Source organism: Trichoplusia ni, chromosome 3 (assembly GCF_003590095.1).
Source record: "Trichoplusia ni isolate ovarian cell line Hi5 chromosome 3, tn1, whole genome shotgun sequence".
NCBI classification, from domain to species: domain Eukaryota; kingdom Metazoa; phylum Arthropoda; class Insecta; order Lepidoptera; family Noctuidae; genus Trichoplusia; species Trichoplusia ni.
Genome location: NC_039480.1, coordinates 2,035,072 through 2,060,359, shown reverse-complemented (window position 1 = coordinate 2,060,359; position 25,288 = coordinate 2,035,072). Strand labels below are relative to the sequence as shown.

Below are 25,288 nucleotides of genomic sequence, written 5' to 3'. Positions count from 1 at the left end.
CTATTCATAAGATATAAGAGTCAAACACCACATGATGAGAAGTTACCTTAGTGCCTACAAATATTATGTAGTATTTCAATGAGTTAACTTATGATCAAAAAAATCATCTTTTTCCAAGCGATAATACCTCAGTTCTCCTGATCATAATCTGTTTTCCAATGTGTACCTATTTAGTACGACATTTCTTATTTGTAGAAACCTACAAACCATTCCTTCTTAAAGATTTATCCCCAGCTACCTCGAACACTTAAGAGCTGACAAGAGGCCCATTAGACTACGAAATATCAACATACATTTTTGCGGGGCATTTTTCCCTCCGAACCTAGCTCAATGCCTCGACATTACTACGTCAAACATTCCTGTAGACGACAAACATGGTTTTGGAACGCGCCCGTAAGCGGCAGACATTTGCAGACAATGGACGCGCTAAGCGTGTGAGAAATCGATGCGTCCTATCGGCATTTTGCGGAATAGTAGACGTTTTTTTTTAAATTGTTTAATGTATATTTTGTTACTTATCTTGATGCGGCTAAGATTGTAAAAGTAAAGCTGGTAACATGAGATTATTAATGGTCAGAATATATGAAAACCAATTACAATCACTCGAAGTATGAAAGAAAAAGCTTATAGATTGCAAATCCAGCAAAATGGCTTTGTAGTAAAACAAAAAATATAATTCACAGTATTCTCCTCATTAACGTAGGTAAAAGTAGGTCAGATGTCGGTTAAGTTCAAAAGATGTTCTTCCAAAATTACCTATAATAACCGACAATTTATACTAAATAGCACTTACAAGCTACATTGCAACATTCGTGCATAATAAATGAAAGGATGACTAGACACTGAGATTGTTGCCTATATGGCAATATCATTTGTTTTAATGCAAACTAGGTACAAATTTAGTTTTTTGTTCCCTTTATCAACTCAAACATTTTTCCAGCTTCAACATCAAAATCGCCATTGAAAATTCATAACCTTGCTTTATAAACGTTTTACATCTTTTCTTAATTTATAACGTATGGTTATAAATTCAGGACAGTACGACCTATTCTTTCACTGTTATAGGATAATAGACCGTATTTTCAATTCGATAAAGATGAATAAAACTTAAACATTTAAATTTGCAGCACGATTGCAGGTTGTAAATGTAAAATTCATGGGATTTTAAACGCCTCTGATATTTATGCACAATTTAATTGAATATTCAATTACTTAGAACAACTAAGCCTTTTATAGTTTTCTTTAATACTTGGAGCGTAGTATGTATAAAAGATTTCTGAGGAATTATCATTTGCTAGCTCTCCAGCACCTTATTAGTTGGTAGAATTGATTTTGAAATTAGCGATTAGCATTTAACTTATTATGACCATTGTAGCAATACAATGGTATACAGAATGGAGAACATGAAAGTATTTTATGACTTGGGTGAGATGTAGGCGCCGAAGAAAGTTACAGCTTCATGGTGAAGTGAACGTAGGTAGTTAAGAATTTGTGTAGTTTACGATTGCAAAGTGGAACATGTGTGTCGCGGATCCCTGTAGCCTCCGAAGTATAAAAAACTCATTTCTCGAAAGTGAAAAAAAAAACCAATAAAACGATGCTTTTGTAAATAGTATCGTCGTCTGTTTATCCACAGCTCTTGTCTTCCCACTGCTGGGCATAGGCCTTCCCTTTTTCGTGCCATTTTCTAAGGTCCTGTGCTAGCCTCATCCACACACGACCTGACTAATTATGTCGATGAAGATCCAAGAGCAAAAATATTGATTGAAGAGTCGACAATATTTTGTTTAATGTCTTTTTATTCAGACATGGTGGATAGTCTAACTTTATGATCACTTTACCTGTCTCATACCGTTTCGTTTCCCACAGCGAAATAAGTCAGCAATACAACATCGTTTTGACATCCTGCCCTCCGGTGACACTCGGTGCGGTGCGCGCTGCGCATGCGCTGCTCCTACTGTATATGGTGCGCGCGCATATTTATTCATTGGCCTGCGTACGCTGATTCAATGCTAAATCGACTAGGCTTTTATGTTGTTTTTAGGGTTGTGACTACCATTTTCGGGTTATGATATTCTATTTTATTTTTATCTCAATGACAGGATATTGTATATATAAGTTGGATAATTTATTGTCTACTGGCAACTTCACATAATCGGCAATACTTTGACAATAAACAAATAGCGAAAGCGACTCTACTGCAAAGTTATAAGGTTGATTTTTCCTGTTCGATCTTCGTTCTTCTGGTTTTCATTTGTCTCCGTATTTTCATTTTTTTGAGTACACGTGCCCAAGTCATAAAATCTTTTATCTAAGTTTTGCAAGACTGTTTATATTATAAACTTGCTACTGCTAAGTTGAGAGCGTTTTACACGTTTTTTGTGACGTTTCTTCTCGAGTGTAACTGGAGACAGACAGGCTTATCTCCTGCGTTCACACGCATGACGCTGGGCTCTGCTTTTTGTCTCGAGATTGTGGTATGAAATGTAAGCGATAGCGGGTTTTGATAGAACGAGTCTGATACTTGATTCAAAAAAGGAAAAAGATGGTAATATATTTGTCCTGTCGCTTGATGTTTATTTGGACATTTTTACTCACAAATTGTTTAATAACGCTTTTAATTGAGGTAGAAACAGTCCTTGCGTTTTCTACTTATTCTAAGCTTATGACAGTTTTTTCGAAAAACTGTCTACCACTTGATTTGCTACAAAAAATTGTAACCAAATCCTTTCCACAATTCTTTTTTTTTCAATCAACTCCAGCTCTCTACAAATTCCGTCATCATTCCGCGACACTTAACAAATTAAACACACGAACACTTAATTCGTTACTCCAAACATTGATCTCATCACACACTTATAACCCGATGGCCTTTATCTATCCTGGTCGCAATTAGGCCCGGCTATCCGGGGCAGGGCAGGGTTCGGTCCGTGTATTACCATAAGTGTCGTCATAAAATGTAAGATGCCTAATCGTAAAACACTCGGATGTTCGTATAAAGCCAAGAGTGAGACTTACATGGCGTTACCAGCTTTTATTGTCTTTAGAGTATTTAAACATGTTGGACATGACTTTGATTGGGAAACATTAAAATAATATAGTTGTTGATTGAAATTTATTGTTGTTTTTAGAGGAGTATGTTTTGACGTGATGGTTGATAGAGTGTAGTTTGAACTAGATGTAATAAATATGGTACACGAAATGATGACATAATTTATAATAATTTACCTAATTTTGTTTCTTTCTTGCAGGATGGACAACGTCTCTTCATGGGTGCTCCAGGCAGCTTCTTCTGGCAAGGTAAAGTTTTATCTCAATAACTCCTAATCACTTAGAGTGCACACGATTTGAATAGCTCCGACCTAGATCAGTAGCTACGTAGTGATCTACTACGCATGGGTGGTGATTAGTCGAACGACAATGATATCATCGTAGACTGGTTTGAAATTAACTATGTCACCCCTGGTTTTAATAACAAAATAGAAAATTCATACGAATCTGATGACACGAAAATATTTAATGAGATATTAACGAATCATGAATATGATACAATGATAAAATTGAAGCATTATACCTAAAGGGATAAAAAATAATTAACCGAAGAATTAAAAATAAAGTTGTACCTAGTACAGTAAAACAAGGAAAGACAAAACATTAAAAAGTCACGCAGACGAAAACCATCTCTTCATAAGACATTGGGGAGATATTCAACAAAATGATAACTGACACTAAAATTATTCACAGGGCGAACATTATCCATAGAACCGAAAGAATCGTTCTTCTACTTTATGCCGAAAATACCGGAAGAAGGTAAACATATCCAGACGTACCGCCAGATTGACATCTTAACTCTTAACAGCAATAACATAGAGAGGCCTAAAATCGCCTAATCCAACGCCTTGAAACACGGACAGTTGTTTTAAATTACATTTTTGTTGTTCGAGTATAATTTTAAGCTTTTTAACGCAATAACCTTGATGTCAACGTAAACGCTAACTTCTGCTTGCTAACTATACAACATACAGATTTACCAACCAAGGAATTATTTTAACTCAAAATAACTTTTGGAAGATTTCACGACTAGGTATTCGATTTATGCAGATTCGAAAAATTACTTAATAAATAATTAATAAGCATAAAAGAAAAAGTCTCTACAATTATACTTGAACATATAAAATGGATTTAAAATCAATTATGTTCGCAACTATTGATGGCCAATATTGACTAATATCCGCTCTCTGGAGACAGTCTTATATTCACCATTGATAGTGATAAAACCATTAGCTTTCCTAAAGTCATGGTGTTATGAGGTTACCCCGTGGGTTCCACCAGATACCTTCCACAGTAGCCAAACTAGAAACCATTAATTTCTATAAAACATTCTAGAGGTAGATACATAACGAATGATTTGCACGAGATTAGATCATAGAGTATCCATTTCATAATTATCGTTGTGCTAACATTTTGCCTTCTTGGATGAGATCATACGTACTATATTATTCATCATTGCAACCAGAAATTGATGCCTTACGATGTCTGAGAGCACACGCAGACACAATCATCACGGCTACTGCATGATGATCAAAACCATTAAATCGACAAAACATCAAACGAAATAAAATATGTTGAAATCGTGTAAATAGGAACGTTTTTCCCCTTTTTGGTAGTTTACATAAATGGCGGGTTAACTAGGTGTTTGTTAATACTGAAACAGGTTTGTAACCATAAAAATGTCCACGCTTTAAAACCGAACTAATGAACGAAAAATATTGGCTTCCCTCTGACTAAACACAGTATGACAACTTGGATCTACTGAGTGCTAAGGATCGTTCTGGAAGTTGAATACATGCGAGTCTCTCTCTTAAGCTGATACTGCTTTGGCTGAAAGACCTCAAACTGTATTCACCTGTGCTTAGTCGGAGATCTTACCAAAATTACTTATACAATATACTTATATATTCGGTTGCAGTAACAAGGATTTGGTGATATATTTAACATATTAAAATATCCCTGAATCTTCACGCTTGAGATGGTGTGAACACACCGTTTGGTCATATATGCTATTAATCTAGGCTAAGAAAGCGTAATACAGGCGCCTGTATTATCTGAGACACAATACGAGTGTCCCAGCCATCATCACATGACCTGCCGCTGTCTGGCTGCCGGATTGCTTGAACATCATCTAATGCCAGATCATCGAACATTTAAAATTGAATGATTGACGTTTTGTGCTGTTTCTCTGTTTTAAACATGATTCCATTCGTTTGGACGATTTTGCCTTTCCTTAGTCTTTTATAATTCTACCTCATTCAAAGACAGTTCAGCTTTTAATACTACTAGTTTGATTCCATGCAATCCATATTTTTACCCTTCTTCAAAATCGTCCAAATGAATTACAAATTCCTTTCTGCAGCTTTTACTAAATCTGTTGTCTATTTTAGGTCAGCTGATGACTCAGTCGATGAGCAGTCGTCCTGCACTGATCGCTACACCAGAGGCTAGTCCTAAGTACGACGACTCCTACATGGGTTACTCGATAGCCGTAGGAGACTTCGCTGGTCAAGGCATTCAGAGCGTTGCAGTTGGTGTGCCTAGAGGAGCTTCTTTGAAAGGATTGGTAAGAAAGCTATCTTGTATTGAAAAATTGAGTTTCCTGAATTATCCTCTTCATTATAACTTACACAAATCTTTATTACTTTTGTTGAATTATACAGAGAGTTGGTTAATGATACTACGACTAAGCCAAAATTAGGTCAGATTCTTGTATACAATATATGGAATACAAATTGTATGTTATGAATTCAGGTCGTTCTCTACACGTGGGAGCTACAAAACATCAAGAACATCAGCGGCTCACAGATCGGCGCCTACTTCGGCTACAGTCTTGCATCCGGCGACATTGATGGTGACGGCTTTGATGACGTCATCGTCGGCGCCCCCATGTTCACCAGGACTAAGACTGATGGCTTCGAGCATGGAAGAATCTATGTCATCTACCAGGATAAAGATCGGGTAACTATTATTGTCTCAACTTTATCATTGGATTCACCTTTAATTATTTCATTTAATCTGAATACAATGTTAGACATGTTTTTGTTTTATTAGAATGAATGTTTAATTTGACATTATTTCTTTCCAGTCTTTCACAAGGAGTCATGCTAGAACCGGCGAAGTATCTCGAGGCAGATTTGGTTTGGCTGTTACTTCGTTGGGCGACATCAACTATGATGGCTTTGGAGGTAAAGTCTTGTAATAATTTTATACTTTTCTTAAACTGAACTGCAGTTTAAGATTTGTTTTGTTCCGATGTCTCCTGATTCCTAACAGCTATCAGTATAATTGTTTATGAATTGGCTTGCAGCTCATTTTATCCTCTGGTTCACTGTTTTCATTGTATCCTTTATCTTCCAGACATAGCTGTCGGCGCCCCGTACGGCGGCGAGAACGGCCGCGGCGTGGTGTTCATCTACCATGGCAGCGAACTCGGCATCCACGAGAAGTACTCCCAGGCCATCACCGCCGAGGAGATCTCCCCTTCTCTCTCTACCTTCGGCTTCTCCCTCTCTGGAGGAGTGGACTTGGACAACAATAACTACACGGATTTGGCTGTCGGTGCTTATAAGTCAGATAGTGTTGTGTTTTTGAAGTGAGTTTTAGTTTGCAATAATATATTTTTGTTTCAATTAATATCAAAAGGGGAAGGGAGAATTAAGATGTGTCAAAACTATTTCGTTTTGTTAAATACTAATTCTTTGATATCGGCTGTAGCTAGGGTACTATACAATAATAACATAATGTTTTCACATATGAAACGATACCGCATCGCATACCGTAAACGAAACCTTTACTTACCATTTTTCTTTTCCCTAGATCTCGTCCCGTGGTAAAAGTATCAGCTGACGTGAAGTTTCTGGGTGACAGCAAGCTGATCTCGCTCACAGACAAGAAGTGTCACCTGGCCAACGGCACGACGGTGGCGTGCGCGCAGCTCATGTTCTGCCTCACCTACGGAGGAGTCAATGTGGACCAGCAAATAAGTGAGTATTTTCAAAATGGATTCATTGATTGATACAATATGTAGATGGTTCTAATGGAAGATGTCCTAAAAAATCTCGGAATAGGTAACAACTTAATCGTCAAGTTGAATAAATGTTTCTTTCACTATTTAATTCAAGTTTATTCGTTACTAATGTTTTAAATTGTTTTCGTAAGGTAAGTTACTTGAGAACCACAATAATGTGTTATTTGTTTCCAAGCGGAGGGATATATCTGCTATTTCGGTGAGTGGTCGAAGTAACCCTAATTGGTTCATCACAACTCCAAATTCATCAAAACCACCAAAAGTCACTATTAAATGCATGTCACGGGGATTTTAATAGTGATGTCAATATTTATTGTAAATATGCTATTCGCTAGTGAATCGATGTTAGTTGTCATGTGAGAGCACAGTGTATATTATTATTTTCAAGCAACACTCGAAGGTTCTTTTATTGTAAGTGAATGTTGTTCGTCGTCCGCGTGGCACTATTCATGTATAATATCCAATTATCCATAGCAATACCTCAAAAGAACGCACTTTCAACAAGGGCAGTAAACAAATAAGCTTATTATGTCTAAATAACTATGTCCTGGTGATCTCCAGAGTTCGAGGTAGTCCTCGACTTGGACTCGCGGCAGAAGACCACCAAGCGGCTGTTCCTGGCCGAGACCCGGGAGACGACGTACAAAACGCAGATGCTGCTGACACAAGGACAGCAGGAGTGCAAGGATATCACTGTCTACTTAGATGTGAGTAAACTTTTACCATACTTCAACCGTATACTGTAAAATGTTTAAAGGTCCCAGTTAAATAGCTGGCTAAAAGCTTAACCCATTCAGTGCCGAGCCCGCCCATCGGCGGGCAAATTTTTTTAACTTTCACGCCGAGACCGCCCATGGGCGGTTTGATTTTAAACTGCAATAACTTTACGAAATAACGTCAGAAAGTAATGAGATAATGTGTAATGATTTGTTTTATTAATATTGATTTGCAACTCAAATGGCCTGCTGATATTTGAAGTTTTGAAAAAAGGCAAGATTTTATATCAGAGGTCCTAAACTTTTGTAAATTTTAGTACGACTAACGGCTATTATTAAGTTATGTAAAAACTTCGCTGCTCGCTACTTCTTAAGCATGAATTTCGTGTATAAAAATAAAGTGTTATCATCTATTTCACATAAAGGTGTAAAACCTTCGAAACATTGATCAACAGAAAGTTCTGATTAAGTTGTGAAAAAATACTAAGAAAAAACATTTGGAACGCCTCTTACTTAAAAAAAACCCTTCGGCAGGGTTTATTTTGGCCTAAAACGTCCCAGACAGCCGGCCGGCACTTCTGCCGGTCGGCCGGGCCAAAACAAAGGGCTGGCTGATAAAAGCAATGAAGGCATATATTATGCGTTCGCGTTATCTTAAGTCAAATTAATAGCATTTTCTAGGATTTTTTTGGATGCGATATCAAACGATTCATGTCGGAATCTGCAGCTTCATGCCGAAAACGCCAATGGGCGGGCAAAAATACATAATTAAGATGCCGGGACCGCCGATGGGCGGGCTGCATAGTACAGTATGGCGGCAACTGGGTAATATTGTTACTCTTTAGATCGGCAGCGAATGGGTTAAAACTTACATTAATGAAGTACAGTAATAAATAAATAAATACCTGATAAGGATCAGCTTTTTACATCAATAGGAAATAAATTTAAAAAACATTACACAACAAATTATCATCACATCATTGCTCATTTATTCCCTAATTTAAATATTCCTTTTACAACAATTGCAGGAGGAGATCAGAGACAAGCTGACTCCGATAGAAGTGAAGATGTCGTACGACCTGGTGAACCAGCCATCTGGCAACATTGTCCCCCCAGTCCTCGACCAGACCAGGAGCATCGTCCACGCGGACTCCCTTAACATCCAGAAGAACTGTGGACCCGACAACATCTGTATTCCAGACTTGAGAATGGCTGCCACCACGTAAGTTACATATCATAGACTAGAGTCAGGAGTTCTTTGTATCAGATAAATATGTGGTTTAAGAGATATATCCCAAAAACCATTTCAAACAATCCATTTCCTTCGCAGCTCAACAATCAACTACGTGCTTGGCTCCGGTGAAAACGTCAACATTGACGTTAAAGTAGAGAATTCTGCAGAAGATGCGTTCGAGGCTGCCTACTACCTGGTCATCCCGCCAGGAGTGACGTATGCTAAGATGGAACGCTTGGACTCACAGGAATCCGAAACACCCATATACTGCTCCATCACGAATAGGTTTGGTGATGGAAACAGCACGCTCAAGTGTGACCTGGGTAATCCTATGGCAAGCGGGCAGAAGGTGAGATATTTTAGACCTCTTTATCTAAATCCTGGTTATTTCAAATTCCTATGAATAATTTTAGGGATGCTATGATTTTCTTTGAAGTTAACAAAATCCATTGTTCTTTCAATGAGTCCATTGTAGAGGTACATTGAATGCAGCTAAAACTTCTACTCCTTTATTTATTTCCAGGTGAACTTCCGCTTGGTCCTGGAAGTGGAGGCTCGCGTGACGGCGCTCAGCTTCGACATGGAAGCCAACTCCACCAACCCCGAGCAGGGCACCCTCTACGACAACACGATGCACATGAACATCGGCGTCGTCGTTAGAGCTCAACTCTCTATTATTGGGTAACTTTGAACACTGTTTTAATGTAAAATTAGGATTATAAATAAACCGGAACCTTAACATAACAATATTTTTGCACAATTCATTTCGTATCGTTTCGATGTTGATAATTAGTAAGAATACTTCGTCCAAGACCTCGTGGAGGAGCTCGTGGCTAAGCTATAAGAAGTGCAGAAGTGAAACGATGACAGGTTAAGCTATGCTTGACGCGGTTGGTCCGTATATGGGTGACCATCTTTGTCATAAGGAGTTCCTCCGTGTTTCCCGGCTGTTATTCTTACATCTTTGACAGTCGTTACAGGTAGTCAGAAACTTGAAAAGTCTGACAACCAGTCTAACCAAGGGGTATCGTGTCGCCCAGGTAACTGGGTTGAGGAGGTCAGATAGGCAGTCGCTCCTTGTAAAACACTGGTACCTAGCTGAAACCGGTTAGGCTGGTAGCCGACCCCAACATAGTTGGGTAAAGGCTAGGTCAATGATGACTTCGTCCAGGACCTAATAGTCGTATATGCAAGAACAACAGTCTTCAGAGGGACGTCTTAAAATATCTGTCTGTCTGTACATTTTTCTTGGCAATGGCATAAACTCAAATCCACGTCTCGAAAGTTACTATAACATTTTTCACGTTGAAATTGTTAATTTTTGTGTAAAATTTCATAAATTATAAATCTCATTTTATCTTCTCTTAATTGCAGTACTTCAGACCCACCCGAGCTGCATTACAACGCATCGCTGTACGAGATTGAGAACATCAAGGATGACACCAAACTGGGACCCCAACTGATCCACAAATACAACATCAAGAACGAGGGACCCTTCACTGTTGACGAGACGGAAATATACTTCATGTGGCCCTACCAGACGCTCGAAGGTAACTTTTGTTCATTATTAGTTACGGAGGCAGGTCTTCGCGCCTGTCTCAAACTTTGGCGAACTGGAACAAGAGCACGATGATCTAATTGCAGTATCTATAAGAGAACTTTATATGTCAGGTGCTCAATTAGTACTTTTAAAATTAAAATTCTGTGTTTTGATTTCTTACCTCCAGCTATCTTACATTAATCGATCAGAAAGCACGTTTTTTGTTTTTACGCTATTATTTTGTAATATAATTCTTAGTAATCCAGGGACGTTACCTTATACTTTCACTGACTACATTTTACTATTTATCTTGTAGGTGAAAACCTGATGTACATGCTGGTGCAGCCACAGTGGCTCGGTAACGTGAAGTGTGACGTGGCGCGTCATATCAACCCTGAGAACCTGTTTGTACAGAACCCATACGCGTTCCTCCTGACCAAGGAAAAAGAAGGTATGTAGCAGCTACTTTGAAAAAGAATGAAATTGAATAACTATAAAACATCATTTCGTAAATAACACGTGTATTTAATACATCTCCTTTTCTTTCCAGCAATGATGAGCAGTGATCTGTACACTGCATCCCAGACATCAGGCGGCAGTGGATACTATGGACAAGGTAACTTATCATTATGGTAACTTAAAAATGCCTTAAATTTCGTTAGCTGTTCATATAAACAAGCTATAAAATGTGGACTTTGAGCAGTTGATTAATTTAACTTGATAATTGTTACAGTGTACTGGGAATCCAGCAATGGTCAAAGCATGACATCTGGCGGTCAGGTTAACCAGGGATCCGGTCAATTTAGCCAGGAAACAGGACAGTTTAATCAAGGAGCGGGTCAGTACGGTACCAGCCAGGGCTCAGGCGGCTATCAGGCTGGAAGCTCTAGTTCAACACACTTCAGTGGAAGCTCGTCTGGCAGCCAAGGTGCAGGAGGACAGTATCATGCTCAAGGATCCACTCATTATGGTGGAAGCCAAGCTGGCCAAGCTGCAGGTGCCGGCAACACATACAGCTACAATAAAACTTGGTCGAACTCATTCGGAGAAGGCCTTTCCGCTGAAGAGCAGGAACAGATCAGAAGGAACCTTGCCGCGGCAGTCGCGCAAGGTGGATACTCGCATGGCAACCAAGAAGGTGTGCATGGAACCTATTCACAAAGCGGCTACGGGCAAGGCCAAGGACAGGTCGTGAGGGTGAAGAACAAGACCATTGTGTATGACTCGAATCATAACATCATATCTGAGACTGAAACGAGCACTGAATATGGAAGTCTAGGACACGAGGGAGAGCCCGGAAGCTCATTCAATGTGTAAGTTTTTTAAACTCCTTTAAAAATATAAGTTGCTGTGTACACTAATTAACTTTAATCGAAATATAAATACCGGAACTTTTAAAACCGAACGTTTCTTGTTTGTAGATATGCTAACCAAGGCGGTGTCAACCTTGCTTCATCACAAGGCAGCAGCGGTTCTTGGCAGGGCAACGTGCAGGGGTCAAACACCTACTCTCAGGGCTCTGGTGGCTACTCACAAGGTTACGGAACCTACAACCAAGGCTCCGGCAGCTACCAGGGTTCTGCTGCTCAAGGTCAAGGGTCGAGAGGTTTCGCTCAGGGCTCTGGCGGAGGTTTTGTCCACGGCTCATGGGCTACAACTGAAACTGTCAATCCTGATATCTCTAAAGCGGGCTCTTCTACGTTCAGAGGGTCATCAAGTGTAACTGTAGTTGGTGACGAAGAGGAAGACAAACTCGAAGGCTTTGGAGCACACGCCGCGTACAACCCTAATAATGAATTCAGATACGGTGTTGCCGATGTCACTGGTGCTGGAAGTCACGGAAGTGGAAGTAATCAAGCCGGTGGTGGTAGCTACCAGGCTGGCGGTGGTAGTTACCAAGCTGGCGGTGGTAGTTACCAAGCTGGAGGAGGCAGTTACCAGGACGGTGGCGGTAGTTACCAAGCTGGAGGAGGTAGTTACCAGGCCGGTGGTGGAAGCTATCAATCTGGCGGTGGAAGTTACCAATCTGGTGGCTCTGGATACTCATATTCTTCACAGACAGGTCAGTATTATTTGGTCTTTAAAATCGTTATATCAATATTTACAATTTTCAATCAAATGCAACATGCTTAAACCTCACATGTTAACATGTTGTTCACAATTTTAGGAGGCCACACATCATACAGCTCTCACTCCAGCAGTGGTTACGGCACAAGTGATCGTCGCGAAAACACCAGGAGACGAAGACAAGATGAGGTAAATATAATAAAGGTCTTTCTTCTTTTATCACTATTGTATTTAAAACGAATTCGGCAGTTTTGAAATTTTTAAAATTTAATATCAATCTCCAACACAAATATAAAAAAGCAAACTTATGCCGTCTACCTTTTTCAGGTTGATCCCCAACTGAAGAAGATTCTGGAGAAATGCGAGGAGAAATACAAGTGCGAAGTATTGAGGTGTACGACTGGCCGCATGGTGAAGGGGCAGGAAGCCTGGTTCGCGCTCCGCTCCAGGATCAATGCATCAGTGCTAAATGAGGTAAGGATATAATAGATGTTGATTCTTCCGACGTGTTTCATATAACGTTAACAAGAGCCAAGCCATTATAGTAAAAAAAGAACATTTATTTGCTGAAATAAAAAAATATTCCAAAGAAGCCATGGGAAGGAATGGACCTCCCTCAGAAATCTTTATCAGCAGATGAAAAATTTGTATGGGCATCCCTGTTTGTGTTTTATTAAAAAAAAAAACTTTAAACACCTCGACATTTTCAAATATCCTGTAACACGATGAAAATATATTTTAAATAAATGACGCCAACATTCATCAACAGATCTCCAAAGACCGTCCCGTCATCCTGTCAACCCTGGCGGCGACTCGCGTGTCCCGCCTGCCCATGGTGGGGCGGCCGTCAGACCCCGCGTGGCACACCGCCGAGGCGCAGACCGTGATCACGCCGCAGCTGGAGGCGCGCGACAGCGGCACCATACCGCTGTGGGTCGTGGTGCTGGCCGCTGTGGTGGGAGCTTTACTGCTACTGCTGCTCATCTTCGCGCTGTACAAGGTACGTATCTTTTACACGTAAAATATAAGTCCTTGTGTGTGAACGTATGTGCAGAACTGTCATGGAAACTCAGAATGTAGGATAATTAGAATGGCCGAGATAAAGCGCAAATTTTAGACAATTATGATGGTGGATTTATTTATATTTTTTAACATAATGTATGTAACTGTGTAGCGTAAGTTTCCTAAGAATTATTGAAGTTTAACTGAACGTCTGTTTATTTTCAGTGCGGCTTCTTCAAGCGCAACCGGCCCTCGGACCACGCTGAGCGCCAGCCCCTGAACGGTCGTGACGAACATCTTTGATATCCGAGGCCCGGGCGTAGCACGAGCGACGCGGCCGACACGGGCGGCACGAGCGATGCGGATGCGGCCAACACGTCCGACACGCGCGACAGCTCCTCCACCGACGCCGCCAGTGACGTCACGAGCCGCGACTCCACCAGCTTCGACAGATACTGAGCTACAGCTTCTAGTGACGTCACGAGCCAATATGGCGCTAACAAAATACGTTTAGTGTCGCGGTTCATTAATAGTATTGTGGACTGATATTTTATGTTTTTTTTTTCTAATTAAAATAAACGTAGAATTCACAGTTTGTATAGTTGTCCGATCATCATTGTAGAATAGAGAAGCTATATTATTTTTGTTGCAATAGTTTTAACCTAATGACATCACGAAATATTTAATCTTCCCATATTTTTCATAAAGAGAATGGGAAGATGGACTGTTTTAAAATTTTACATAAATCGTAATATAACTAGTCACGGTAAACAATTAATTTTCGGACGCCATATTAGAAAGTAAATGAAAAAAAAAAGGAAGACCGAGATGTTCATAGTTCATGTTACAAAAATGTTAGATGTCATTCTAATACTTTGTGTAACATGCATTATGTGTAGTATAAAATGAATGAAAGATTAAATCTTGTTGTGTGATAACTGTAAAAATGTGTGTATGAGAGTTGTTGAGAAATGTGATCTAAGTTAATTAATAGGTATTTACTAAACGCGATAGATTCTTAAAGATGTATGGAATAGGTGTTTCAGTCACTAAAGTATTTGGCACCGAGGTTTTTTAGAAAACTGTGTAGTTCGTGTGTTATTCTGCAATTAATTGATTCCTATATCAATACATCTTTAATTAATTCGAAACGAGTGCTAATGTTCATATTACATTGTTAATTAGGCGGCTTTATAAATAAAATTTACAAACATTTTGGGAGGCAGTATTTCTTTAAACTTTCAGGCTTAATATTATTCTTGACAAGTCACGTGACTTTTACAGGTAAAATAAACTATTAAAACCTTAATTTAGTATCTGATAATGTCGGTGACCCACTAGTATATAGAGTCAGCTGGGACCTAAAGTAGTCGATACGAAATTTAGGTTTTATAGTTTTTTTTTGCCTGTTTTTGTCACGTGTGTTGTAAACCACCGTAGCTTATTGATTAAGCTTTCGAATACCCAGTCGAGGTAGATCTCAACGTGCTAAACTGGGTATTACTTTCCGATTAGCAATAAATAAATAATTAGTAGGTATATTACCAAAAAATGTATTTGCAAAATATTTTAGGCGCTTTCGCTACTAAATTAATGATCGATGCGGTTTATATTTTTGGTGGAGTATTCACATAGGGTGCCTTAGCGATACATATCTTATATAAAAAGCTTATAATAATATACATGTATGATCTACAAAATGTTTATATGTGCCTTCTGAAACTGCCAGTTACTAATTAATTATATTAATGTAAATATAGACTAATTATTTTTACGTGACATTTTTTCACAGATTTATAGATGTTTAGTTGTAGTCAATGTGTGTATTTTTAAGGTGTACTTAATATCGAATAAGAGCAACAATTACAATAAATAAATATTTTAGGTGTGAAATAAATCTTAAACTAATTTAGTCATTCTGTTTACATTATTATTGTTTGTACATGCCCTTCTTAATGTTTCTAAATTTTTAATAAAAAAGATAAAGCTAATACTGGAAACGACGCACAACAAAACAAAAAATTCTGTGAAAAAATGTAAAGTCCACTAATAAAACTTAAGCATTGTTACATTTTGTAATTATTTTTAATTATTTATTTTTACATAGTAACTATTAAGTATACAGCTTCTACTTATAGTTAATCTTAACTAAATTGTTTAGATGCCATACGAATGTGAAATAGATTATATTTTGGTTGTTTTAAAACTCGGTAATAATTTCTTTGCATTTACCAAAAAATGAACTCGTAATAAAATTTTTGTTTTTAATTTTACATTTTGTTTTTATTTTTAGCCTTTTGTAAAGTGACTTTTTGTTAATTGACGTTACTGAACCTTGTTGAGTAAAAAATTAAAATAAATAAGTATATACAAACACAATTTAAAAAAATCTTTATCCAATTGTAAACCATAATGTGATTCCACACATTTTTATTCATCTCAGAAAAAAACAGATTTTCTTAACATTTACGATTCAATATCAGTCAACCAAGAAAATATGACGCCAACATAAATTCAAGAGCGAACGCAAATCTTCATATAGTGTTTTTTTTTTTGCAAATTATCGCTAAAATCAACCCAATACACTTTCTACGTACGACACGGTTTACAAATGACTCTATTCGATGTATATCTGACACTTGTGACGCCGAAGGGCCTAAGAAGACTAGATACAACGTTTGCTTTATTTAGTTATATTGAGGTACGCTAAGACTTAAAGGGCTAACACAAATTACAAGTGCCAGTGTTCCGCGCAGCGCCCTCTGGCGGAGCGGCGAGATAAACTGGCACTGCTCGCACTCGTAGATTAAATTAACTAGTACCGTCAGCAAACACAAACAATGATAATTAACTGTTTATTTTTGTAACTTATGCGCTTTTATTTTAGTCCCCATTTGCAGATATTCCGTTATTTTTCACCCTCCACAATATGAAATGGTTCTATCGATTTTTATCAAACATGCATAAGAACACTCGCACATCATTCAAAACAAAAAGAAACACCTTTAATACAAAACAAACTAAAATGAAATCGCTCAACCCGTTTGTGAGCTATGATGAAACAGACGGACAGAAAGACAAACGTCAAACTATACTACGGGACATGAGAAATATCTTTTTGCGTCTGTTGGTAAAAATAAATCACTCCTTGCAAAACTAAACACACCTTACAATTCTAATATATCAACTTTATTCTCTGACCCTACCCAGCAGCGATCTCCGTAAATCTTAGCCGTGTTCCTTGACGTCAGTCTGATCGAGCGCGACGAGGAAACGGAAATGAAATGTAGATACTTGCAGCCAAACTCCAGATTTGTTTATCGTAACCATCGCTGGAGGTCTGGAGACGGAGCTTAGTTTATATGTGGACTATAAATTGGATGTTTCGCTGAGTAGGTTACAGAGAGTATGGAAGAGATTTATTTTTTGATTGGAGCGACATTGCTTCTTATATTTCAGTTGTGGGAGTTGACTTAAGGTTGACCTTGATTCATAGCTCTTAGTAAAGCTGAACAATATACAAATCATAAACGCTAGAAATACTTACATACGTTACTAATTTGAAACGTTGGTAAATACACAAAATTTCACTCCCGCAGGTATCTTACCAGCAGCACTTGGCGCTGTAGTAGATATTATAGTAAACCGAACCGTATAGAGTTTGGGTAGAGGAAGGTGAAGACTATAAGAGCTCTAAAACACCGTATTCAATGTATAAGTACGGTATAAATATAAAAAACAAAATAAAAATTGCCCAAATCCTGTTAAGAAGATACTTATACAATCTTTAGATAGGTATAAGTCGATATCTTTAACCCTAGAACATGATAACAAAAATGGAGGAGCTCGTGGCTAAGCTATAACCGCATAAGTGATTCGATCACAGGTTAAGCTATGCTTGACGCGGTTGGTCCGTAGATGGGTGACCATCTTTGTCATAACGAGTTCCTCCGTGTTTCGGAAGGCACGTTAAATTGTGGGTCCCGGCTGTTATTCCTACATCTTTGACAGTCGTTACAGGTAGTCAGAAGCTTGAAAAAGTCTGACAGCCAGTCTAACCAAGGGGTATCGTGTTGCCCAGGTAACTGGGTTGAGGAGGTCAGATAGGCAGTCGCTCCTTGTAAAACACTGGTACTTAGCTGAAACCGGTTGGACTGGTAGCCGACCCCAACATAGTTGGGAAAAGGCTAGGCCAATGATGATAACAAAAATGTCGACGAAATTTTGAAGACGAAACTACAATTAAACCGCAGTGACATTAATAATATGCACGCGGTGGTTTTGTTATCACTAATAGTGATATCTTCTAGACAACCTTTAAATTCCAACTAAAATTGTCATACATATATTCATAGATATGTTATGCCTAGGTCTGAATAACACTGGTGATTTAACAGTTCGAAGTTCAGTAACATTTTATCTGGATCATTATAGACAAAAATATTGTTGTTGATTTGTTAACATGACTTGAGAACTGTGATGTGTTTTTTGAGTTGTTTTTTATGAATTACTGAAATCAAATTTAAATCTGAATCCATAATTTTAGGAAACGATGTTATTAGGATTCGAGGAACACAATGTGATATTCGGTGTAACTTTTTCGATAAAAAACCACCAAAATAGTCAAAATACTTTATTTCCTAAATGAGAACAAATCAAGGCCTTCCAAGAAATATTTTGCAACCGAAGTCACATATTTAGATATATTAAAGCGTTTAATTAGAAATCATGTATGACACATAGGTTTGAGGTCAAGACTACTGATAATAAGTTGTTTAAATAATTAAGTGCGATGCAACTCATAACAGTTATAATAACAGACGAGTTAACATCTGTCTGTAAAATCTGTACAGAAAACATAGTGTAATAAAATGAAGCAGTATCTAGTGCTTGTTGTGTTGCTAAGTGTCGTAGCGCATTCACAATGTGGACTTATCGATGGACTTCTGGGCACAGTGAAGGACACAGCGCACTCCGTCACGTCCAGTGTGGGAGGTGCTCTACACTACGGCAAGAACATGGTGTTCGGGAGTAGTGAAACGAATGCCGAAGGACACACTGTTACAAAACCAGGCATAGTCGGGAGAATAACACATAAAATCCACGATGTCTCCGACAACGTAAGAAACGAAATCCGACACATATTCACGATAACTGATAACGACGCCCATGGAGGACTCCTAAGTAGAGCACTTAATAAAGTCAAGAAATTAACAGTTGATATAAGAGACTTTTTCTTCGGTAGTCAGGTACGAATCGTTTACAAGCCTGTAAGATTGAATAACGATACTAACACACTTTGCGATAAACTTAGAAGATACATCCTGAGCAAAAATACAGGCAAGAATAGTACTGGTTTAATGCAAACGATCATGTCTATTCAGGATGCCTTAGATAGGATGAAGAAAAATATGAGTAAAAATAGTGAACCGAAAGGTGAAGAACCAAATTATGATGGTACCGGTTTACTTGACATCAGAACATTACCTATAAACAACAACAATGACGAAATTCCGTTCGGAATTCATCCAAGCTCAGGCGCATTTGATCCCGCTCTTAATAATGTATTGGATACAGTTTCCAAACAAACTCAAAAAGCAGAAAGTTCAATAAACTCTCTGAAACAAAGCACGAATGATTTTCTTGAAAACCAGAAAAATAATTTGAATAATAATTATAATAGAGTCAATGATGGAGCAAGTAAGTTGAAAGGAAATTTAGACAATACCCTAAGTAATGTAGGTAATTATGTAAAAACTGAAAGAGATAAAGCAACAGATGAAATGAAGAATACTTATAATAATATAAATAGCAGAGTAAAGGAAGGTGGAAATAAAATGAGAACCAATCTGGATAATGCCGTAAATGAAGGTGCAATACATTTTAGAGATGAAACAGAGAACGCTGCTAATACTATAAGTAGTGGTTACAAAAAAGTAGATTTTGATGAGAATAATCTATTAGGAGATATACACTAAGAACGAGGCATTAATTAATTTAAAGTACGTAATAAAGGTTAAATTGATAAAAATGTTTTTGTTTTAATGAAAGAAATCTACTAACTAAAAGACTACAATAGTAACTAGAGGAAAATCTCAAACTTCGCGTATACATTATTTATTAATAGTGCAATCTCGCTTCTCATGGTTTGTAACTTGTAAACTAATATGATAATATTTCACAACTTTTACACAACGCTATCTAGTCTGAAACTAAACCATGCTTGTATGATGATTACTAGATGTCCGATAGACACTCCTATATATATTTCAAAATGCATTCATAATACATATAAATTACATCCAGACACAGAACAAATGATCGTGCTCATCACAAAGACATTTTTCCTGGGTCGTAGGTTCGAACCCACGACTACCGGTATAGCAGTCAGGGCCACTAATCTCTAGACCAACAGACCAACAAAACAATGATGACCAACAAAAACCACCTATCATTTAAGCTGGGTGTTTTTAGTTCATCTTGGGTCGAAATTAATCAGAAATAGGGGAATGGGAGGCATAAATACAATTTAATTACCAACCTACATACAAAAAGGTTGATGTGTCCAAATGTAATTCACATGATTACTAAACCAAATGCAACATAGAGTATAAAGCAACCCCAACACATAAAGTTGGGTTCTGAGGGACCTCGCTATTACAACGCGCTTCACCACAAACAGTGTTAATTAACCCTGCGATGAATAGCACGGGTCTTACTGACCTTACATTCATTATTCAAGACCTTTCATATGACCGCTGGTTTGGGTAATGGTTATAAGAACGCATAGTTAAACTTTGCACGTAATTGAAATAAAATCGGTGGTGAAATTTGAATTTGAAATTTAGGGTTAAACAACAGGAGATAGTCGTATATAAATAAATTTCTCTACATTTTTAATTTAAGTATTAAATGACACCTGCATTAAGGAATTTAATCCTTGTATCGCAAGGGGTTTTACAAGTCACATGCACAAAGACAAAAACTCAGGACAAGCATTCGTGGATTATACAAACGCGTGTCCTACGCGGGGATCGAACCCGCTACAAGGCGCGCTCATGGAGCCGCTTTGGCGTGATGACCTGAATCACTGGTTGTACAACTTTATAATAAAAGTATGATATAATCTATCAGCTCTTTCGCTTGTCATATCATAATAAAAGAAATAAATTTGTCATTATTCCACAAAATACTTCAAACAACAACAGATCTGATAAATAATAGACGTTTGCATAGTTCAAGCTTCTATTTTCAATTGCCGCCATTCCAAATCTGGCGCGTCGCTCCTCACTTAACCACAGACAACACAAATATTTATAATCATATGTAACACCTCCACCCTTAATTATTACAGATAAACTTACTTACTAAATTATATTAAACAACATATCAATAATAATCTTAACAATCTTATAATATATTTTCTTACTTCAATCATCATCAAACCCATATCTCTTAACCGGTTTGCGTGTACGATTACTAGTTCGTATATCCCGAGTAATAGGAACCCTAGGACTACCCGTCTCCTGCACCTTGGGCATATTTAAAGGTACACTTGACGTTGACAAGGGTTCACTTGTAACCAAATCACTTCCGTCTGTTTGCGTGCGGGATGTTTCCTCGACCAATGCTTTCGTCAAGCTGGTTCCGTTTGTCCGGTCCGGTTCTGTGTTCGGCGCTCGATTATTGTCCGAAGGAAACACGAGAGAAGAGCGAGAGCTCTTAACAGGCTGAACTGGTTGAAAGTTCCTAAAGTTTGCATCTACTAGCCTAGCTGTCCTATTTATCACTCTTGGTTTTAGTTGGTCAATGTGTCTATGCACCTCAGTGCCGTGGATAGATTTAACATTATAATCTGTACTACCTGTTTTCTCTATAACAGTCCCTGCAGACCACTTGTTTGAGCTACGGTATTCTCTGAACCATACAAGGTCCCCCGGATTAAACTGTCTTGTGACGCCACTCGATGTAGCTTCTACTGTCTCTTGGCGAGCTCTAATAAGTGCCTTCTGGTCTGGTTTCAAACAATCTAACCGCATGCGCAAGTTGCGCCCTAATAACATCTTGGCGGGGCTTTCCCCGGTTGTATAGTGTGGTGTGTTTCTGTACGCCAGCAGAAAACGACACAATGTGGAGTGTACGTCGGATTTCGATTTAATCGCCTTTTTAATGCTCTTTTTACAAATTTTAACAGCGTTTTCCGCTGCCCCATTAGAAGCTGGGTGATAAGGTGCCGAAAATATATGTTCTATACCATTATTATTTAAGAATTGCTGAAATTCTCCACTGAAAAACGGAGGGCCATTATCACTAACCAATTGTTTAGGTAACCCAAATCTCGCCCACATCTCTCGTAATTCTTTTATTACCGCTTGCGATGTGGTGCTCAGCATTCTAATAGCTTCAATCCACTTTGAATGTGCATCGACTACCACTAGATAAGTAAGACCGGCTACCGGTCCTAAGAAGTCTACGTGTATCCTGGTCCACGGTCGATCTGGCCACGGCCAGGCGCGGGGCGCATGCGCAGGTGGTGCGTCCGCCACTTCAGCGCACACGGTGCAGCTGCAACATGCTGTCTCTAGTGCCTCGTCTATTCCCGGCCACCATACGTAACTTCGCGCTAACGATTTAGTTTTGACTATGCCCATGTGACTCTCATGAAGCTCAGCGATCACTTTATTCCTACACGTACTAGGAATTACTAGCCTATGTCCCCACATTACACACCCTAGCTCAATATATAATTCCTTTCTACGGTTAAAATATGGTTTTAATTCTTTCATTTCGACCTCGACCGGCCAGCCATCGTTTATATATCTGGCTACTCTGCTCAATACACTATCCGAAACGGTTTCTTTTTTTAACGTTTGATAATCTAATAACAATGCTTCCGCGGCAAAGTGTAAATACGTTTGTTCAGGTGTGTCTAATTCTTCACTAATAACCCCTTCTTTATGAGTGCTAATTAACCTAGACAAAATATCTGCCGTGTTTTTATCTGATCGAATGTACTCTATATTAAAATCGTAAGCTGATAGTTTAATGGCCCACCGCTGTAAACGACTCGCCGCCGTGTTCGGTATTCCTGCATGGGGCCCAAAAATTGTGACCAGCGGTTTATGATCTGTACGTAGTGTAAACTTTCTGCCATAAAGATACTGATGAAACTTGTCTACCGCGAAAATTATAGCCAAGGCTTCTTTATGTATCTGGCTGTAGTGTAACTCCGCGGCAGTGAGCGCCCGCGATGCGTACGCCACAACCCGCTCGCTGCCGTCAGACGCGCGCTGTGCCAGCACGGCCCCCAGCCCGCGTGCGCTCGCGTCGCATGTTACTATGCTCTCCAGCGATATGTCAAAGTGTGTCAATACTTCAGTACTACATAGAAGTTGTTTAATTTTATTGAACACATATCTATGTGTTTTAGTCCATTGCCAATGTTTACCTTTCTTAAGTAATTCGTAAAGTGGTGTAATATGAGTACTCAAATTCTTAATGAATTTTCCATAGAAATTAACCATACCGAGAAAAGACTTCAACTCTGAGACGTTAGTTGGGTCGGGCATAGATAGGATCGGTTTTATTTTATTTGCATCTACCCGTACGCCATGTTTATCAATTATGAATCCTAAATATTTTACTTGGCCTACCATAAACTCACACTTTTCTTTTTTTATTTTCAACCCATTCCTCTCTAAAATACTAAAAACCTGTTCAACTCTTTCTAAATGAGATTCTAATGACTTATTCTTTATTAAAATATCATCATAGAATATGACTACGTCCTGCACGTTTTTAAAGAGATTCATCATGAACTTTTGAAAAATGCCCGGACTGGAAGAGAGACCATAAACGAGGCGATTGTATTTAAAAAGTCCTCTGTGTGTATTAATTACTGTGTAGTTCCGAGAAGTTTCATCCAAAATTAATTGATTGTAAGCCTGTGACAAATCTAGCTTAGTAAAATAATGATTGCCACTCAAATTACTAAATAAGTCCTCTACCTTCGGGACCGGGTACCTGTCAACCAGTAAAGCCTTGTTAAGTGTCACCTTATAATCCGCGCATAAGCGTATTCCACCGTCTCCCTTCCTCGCTATAACTAGCGGTGTGGCCCAGTCGGACCGTTCAACGGGCTCGATGACGCCGGCGCGCAGCATCGCGTCTAACTCAGCATTGACCCGCGCCAGCAATGCATAAGGCACGGGGCGCGCTCGACAAAATACTGGCTCGGTCCCATCCCGCACGCATAACTTGACTTCTTCACCGGTATATTTGCCCAACGTGCCATCGAATAGGTTGTCATGTCTGGAAATGATATCGTTAAACATTTTATTTTTACATAATTTAATGTGGTTACATCTAGTAAATTTTGGTATCTCAATATTCAATTCCGATAACCATTGTCTACCTAGTAAATTAGTAGTACCCTTATCGATCACATAGAGATCTAGTTTCTTCATATTTTTCATATATTGCACATCAGTCTCTAAATACCCTATTGGTTGAATGACAGAGCCATCATAAAATTTTACTTTCATTTTACATGGTTTCAAAGGTAATTCTTTAAAATGCTCCTTATACGTAGACTTGCTTATACAGGATAACGCAGAGCCTGTATCAATCTCCATCGATAAGGTTTTATTATTAATTAGAAGCTTTATACACACCGGTTTATAGTTGGTTAGTGACATTTGATACATCGGTTCCTCGTTTGTACCCTCAACGTCTTGCTCCGAGCCGGAGTTGTCATCCATCGCTGGCTCGCTCAGCCAGTACGCCGCGTCGGTAACGTCGTTGCTGCGTGCGGTGCGAGCGTTGCTGCGCCCCCCGCGCGCCATGTTGCCGCTCCGCCATACACCCGCTCCGTAGGCGCTCGACCGATCACGCGTCCTCTACGTGACCTTCCTCGCGCGCCATTATTCCCGCGGTTTGAAATCGTAGATTTTATGCGACGATCAAATTCTTTTTTTCTACAAACTCTTCGTAAATGGCCAGGTTGTCCACAATAACTACATTCGAACTCCTTGTACCTACAGTTATGTGCCCATGACCGTTGACCCCGCAGGCTGAACATTTATTGAGTTCCAACTTGTGTATTCTCTCGCTTAGTTCCCGGCTGGTAGTTTGTTCCTGCGTTCCCTCTACGGCCCCGGCGTCCCGCTCAGCTGCCTCCAGAGTATTGGCTAATACTAGCGCTTTTTGATAATCTATGTTATCTTCCGCGAATAACCTCTGACGTATATATTCGCTACGTAACCCGCACACAAACTGATCCCTCAAATTTTCTTCTAAATTGATCTTGAATTCACAATAACGTGACATCTTTTTCAAATCTGCCACGTAATCAGCTATCGTTTCTCCCGCTGATTGGCGTCTTTGTCGGAACCTATACCTCTCCGCGAGAATTGATGGTTTCGGCTGTAGATGTGCTTGCAGTAATTCCACCGCTTCTTTATATTTCAGGGTTGATGGTTTTCTCGGGCTCGCCAAAGTAGACAGTAACTCATAAGCCGGTTCGCCGATAAGAGCTATTAATGTTGGTAACTTCAAATCTTCCGCTATTTTGTTAGCAACAAAATACATTTCGAGACGATCGACGTACGCCGACCAATTCCCATTTTTTATGTCAAAATTCGAACTTT

General features: G+C 38.9%; 3 protein-coding genes across 7 annotated transcripts in view; 2 read left to right on the top strand and 1 right to left on the bottom strand.

The window, feature by feature from the left end:
* LOC113508828 (integrin alpha-PS2) overlaps nucleotides 1-25,288 on the top strand; it is a gene marked incomplete at its 5' end in the record, with an annotated part of 56,516 nt that overhangs the window by 27,299 nt on the left and 3,929 nt on the right. For 2 of the 5 annotated variants that reach the window (XM_026891970.1, XM_026891968.1), the window contains 20 exon segments: nucleotides 3,252-3,300; nucleotides 3,745-3,810; nucleotides 5,442-5,617; nucleotides 5,806-6,012; nucleotides 6,140-6,239; nucleotides 6,412-6,646; nucleotides 6,871-7,037; nucleotides 7,643-7,788; nucleotides 8,826-9,019; nucleotides 9,128-9,380; nucleotides 9,555-9,712; nucleotides 10,406-10,581; nucleotides 10,888-11,022; nucleotides 11,122-11,187; nucleotides 11,305-11,884; nucleotides 11,993-12,633; nucleotides 12,739-12,827; nucleotides 12,966-13,112; nucleotides 13,408-13,638; nucleotides 13,866-15,913. In XM_026891970.1, coding sequence (XP_026747771.1) covers nucleotides 3,252-3,300; nucleotides 3,745-3,810; nucleotides 5,442-5,617; nucleotides 5,806-6,012; nucleotides 6,140-6,239; nucleotides 6,412-6,646; nucleotides 6,871-7,037; nucleotides 7,643-7,788; nucleotides 8,826-9,019; nucleotides 9,128-9,380; nucleotides 9,555-9,712; nucleotides 10,406-10,581; nucleotides 10,888-11,022; nucleotides 11,122-11,187; nucleotides 11,305-11,884; nucleotides 11,993-12,633; nucleotides 12,739-12,827; nucleotides 12,966-13,112; nucleotides 13,408-13,638; nucleotides 13,866-13,943 — 3,894 coding nt within the window. 5 annotated transcript variants of the gene reach the window in all.
* Nucleotides 17,809-19,671, top strand: LOC113508832 (probable serine/threonine-protein kinase fhkE). Its single transcript, XM_026891975.1, has one exon. It carries the CDS (start codon nucleotides 18,512-18,514, stop codon nucleotides 19,616-19,618), a length of 1,107 nt encoding a protein of 368 aa, XP_026747776.1. The 5' UTR covers nucleotides 17,809-18,511; the 3' UTR covers nucleotides 19,619-19,671.
* LOC113508831 (uncharacterized protein K02A2.6-like) lies at nucleotides 20,998-24,519 on the bottom strand. The gene is made up of 2 exons (XM_026891974.1): nucleotides 24,314-24,519; nucleotides 20,998-23,951 (listed from the first exon to the last, which is right to left on the bottom strand). The coding sequence occupies exon 2, from the start codon at nucleotides 23,801-23,803 to the stop codon at nucleotides 21,071-21,073; it is 2,733 nt and encodes a 910-aa protein (XP_026747775.1). The 5' UTR covers nucleotides 23,804-23,951; nucleotides 24,314-24,519; the 3' UTR covers nucleotides 20,998-21,070.

Bases quoted from the DNA above. Each gene is read 5' to 3' on its own strand.
- LOC113508832 (XM_026891975.1), top strand. From the start codon at position 18,512: ATGAAGCAGTATCTAGTGCTTGTTGTGTTGCTAAGTGTCGTAGCGCAT.
- LOC113508831 (XM_026891974.1), bottom strand. From the start codon at position 23,803: ATGCTGCGCGCCGGCGTCATCGAGCCCGTTGAACGGTCCGACTGGGCC.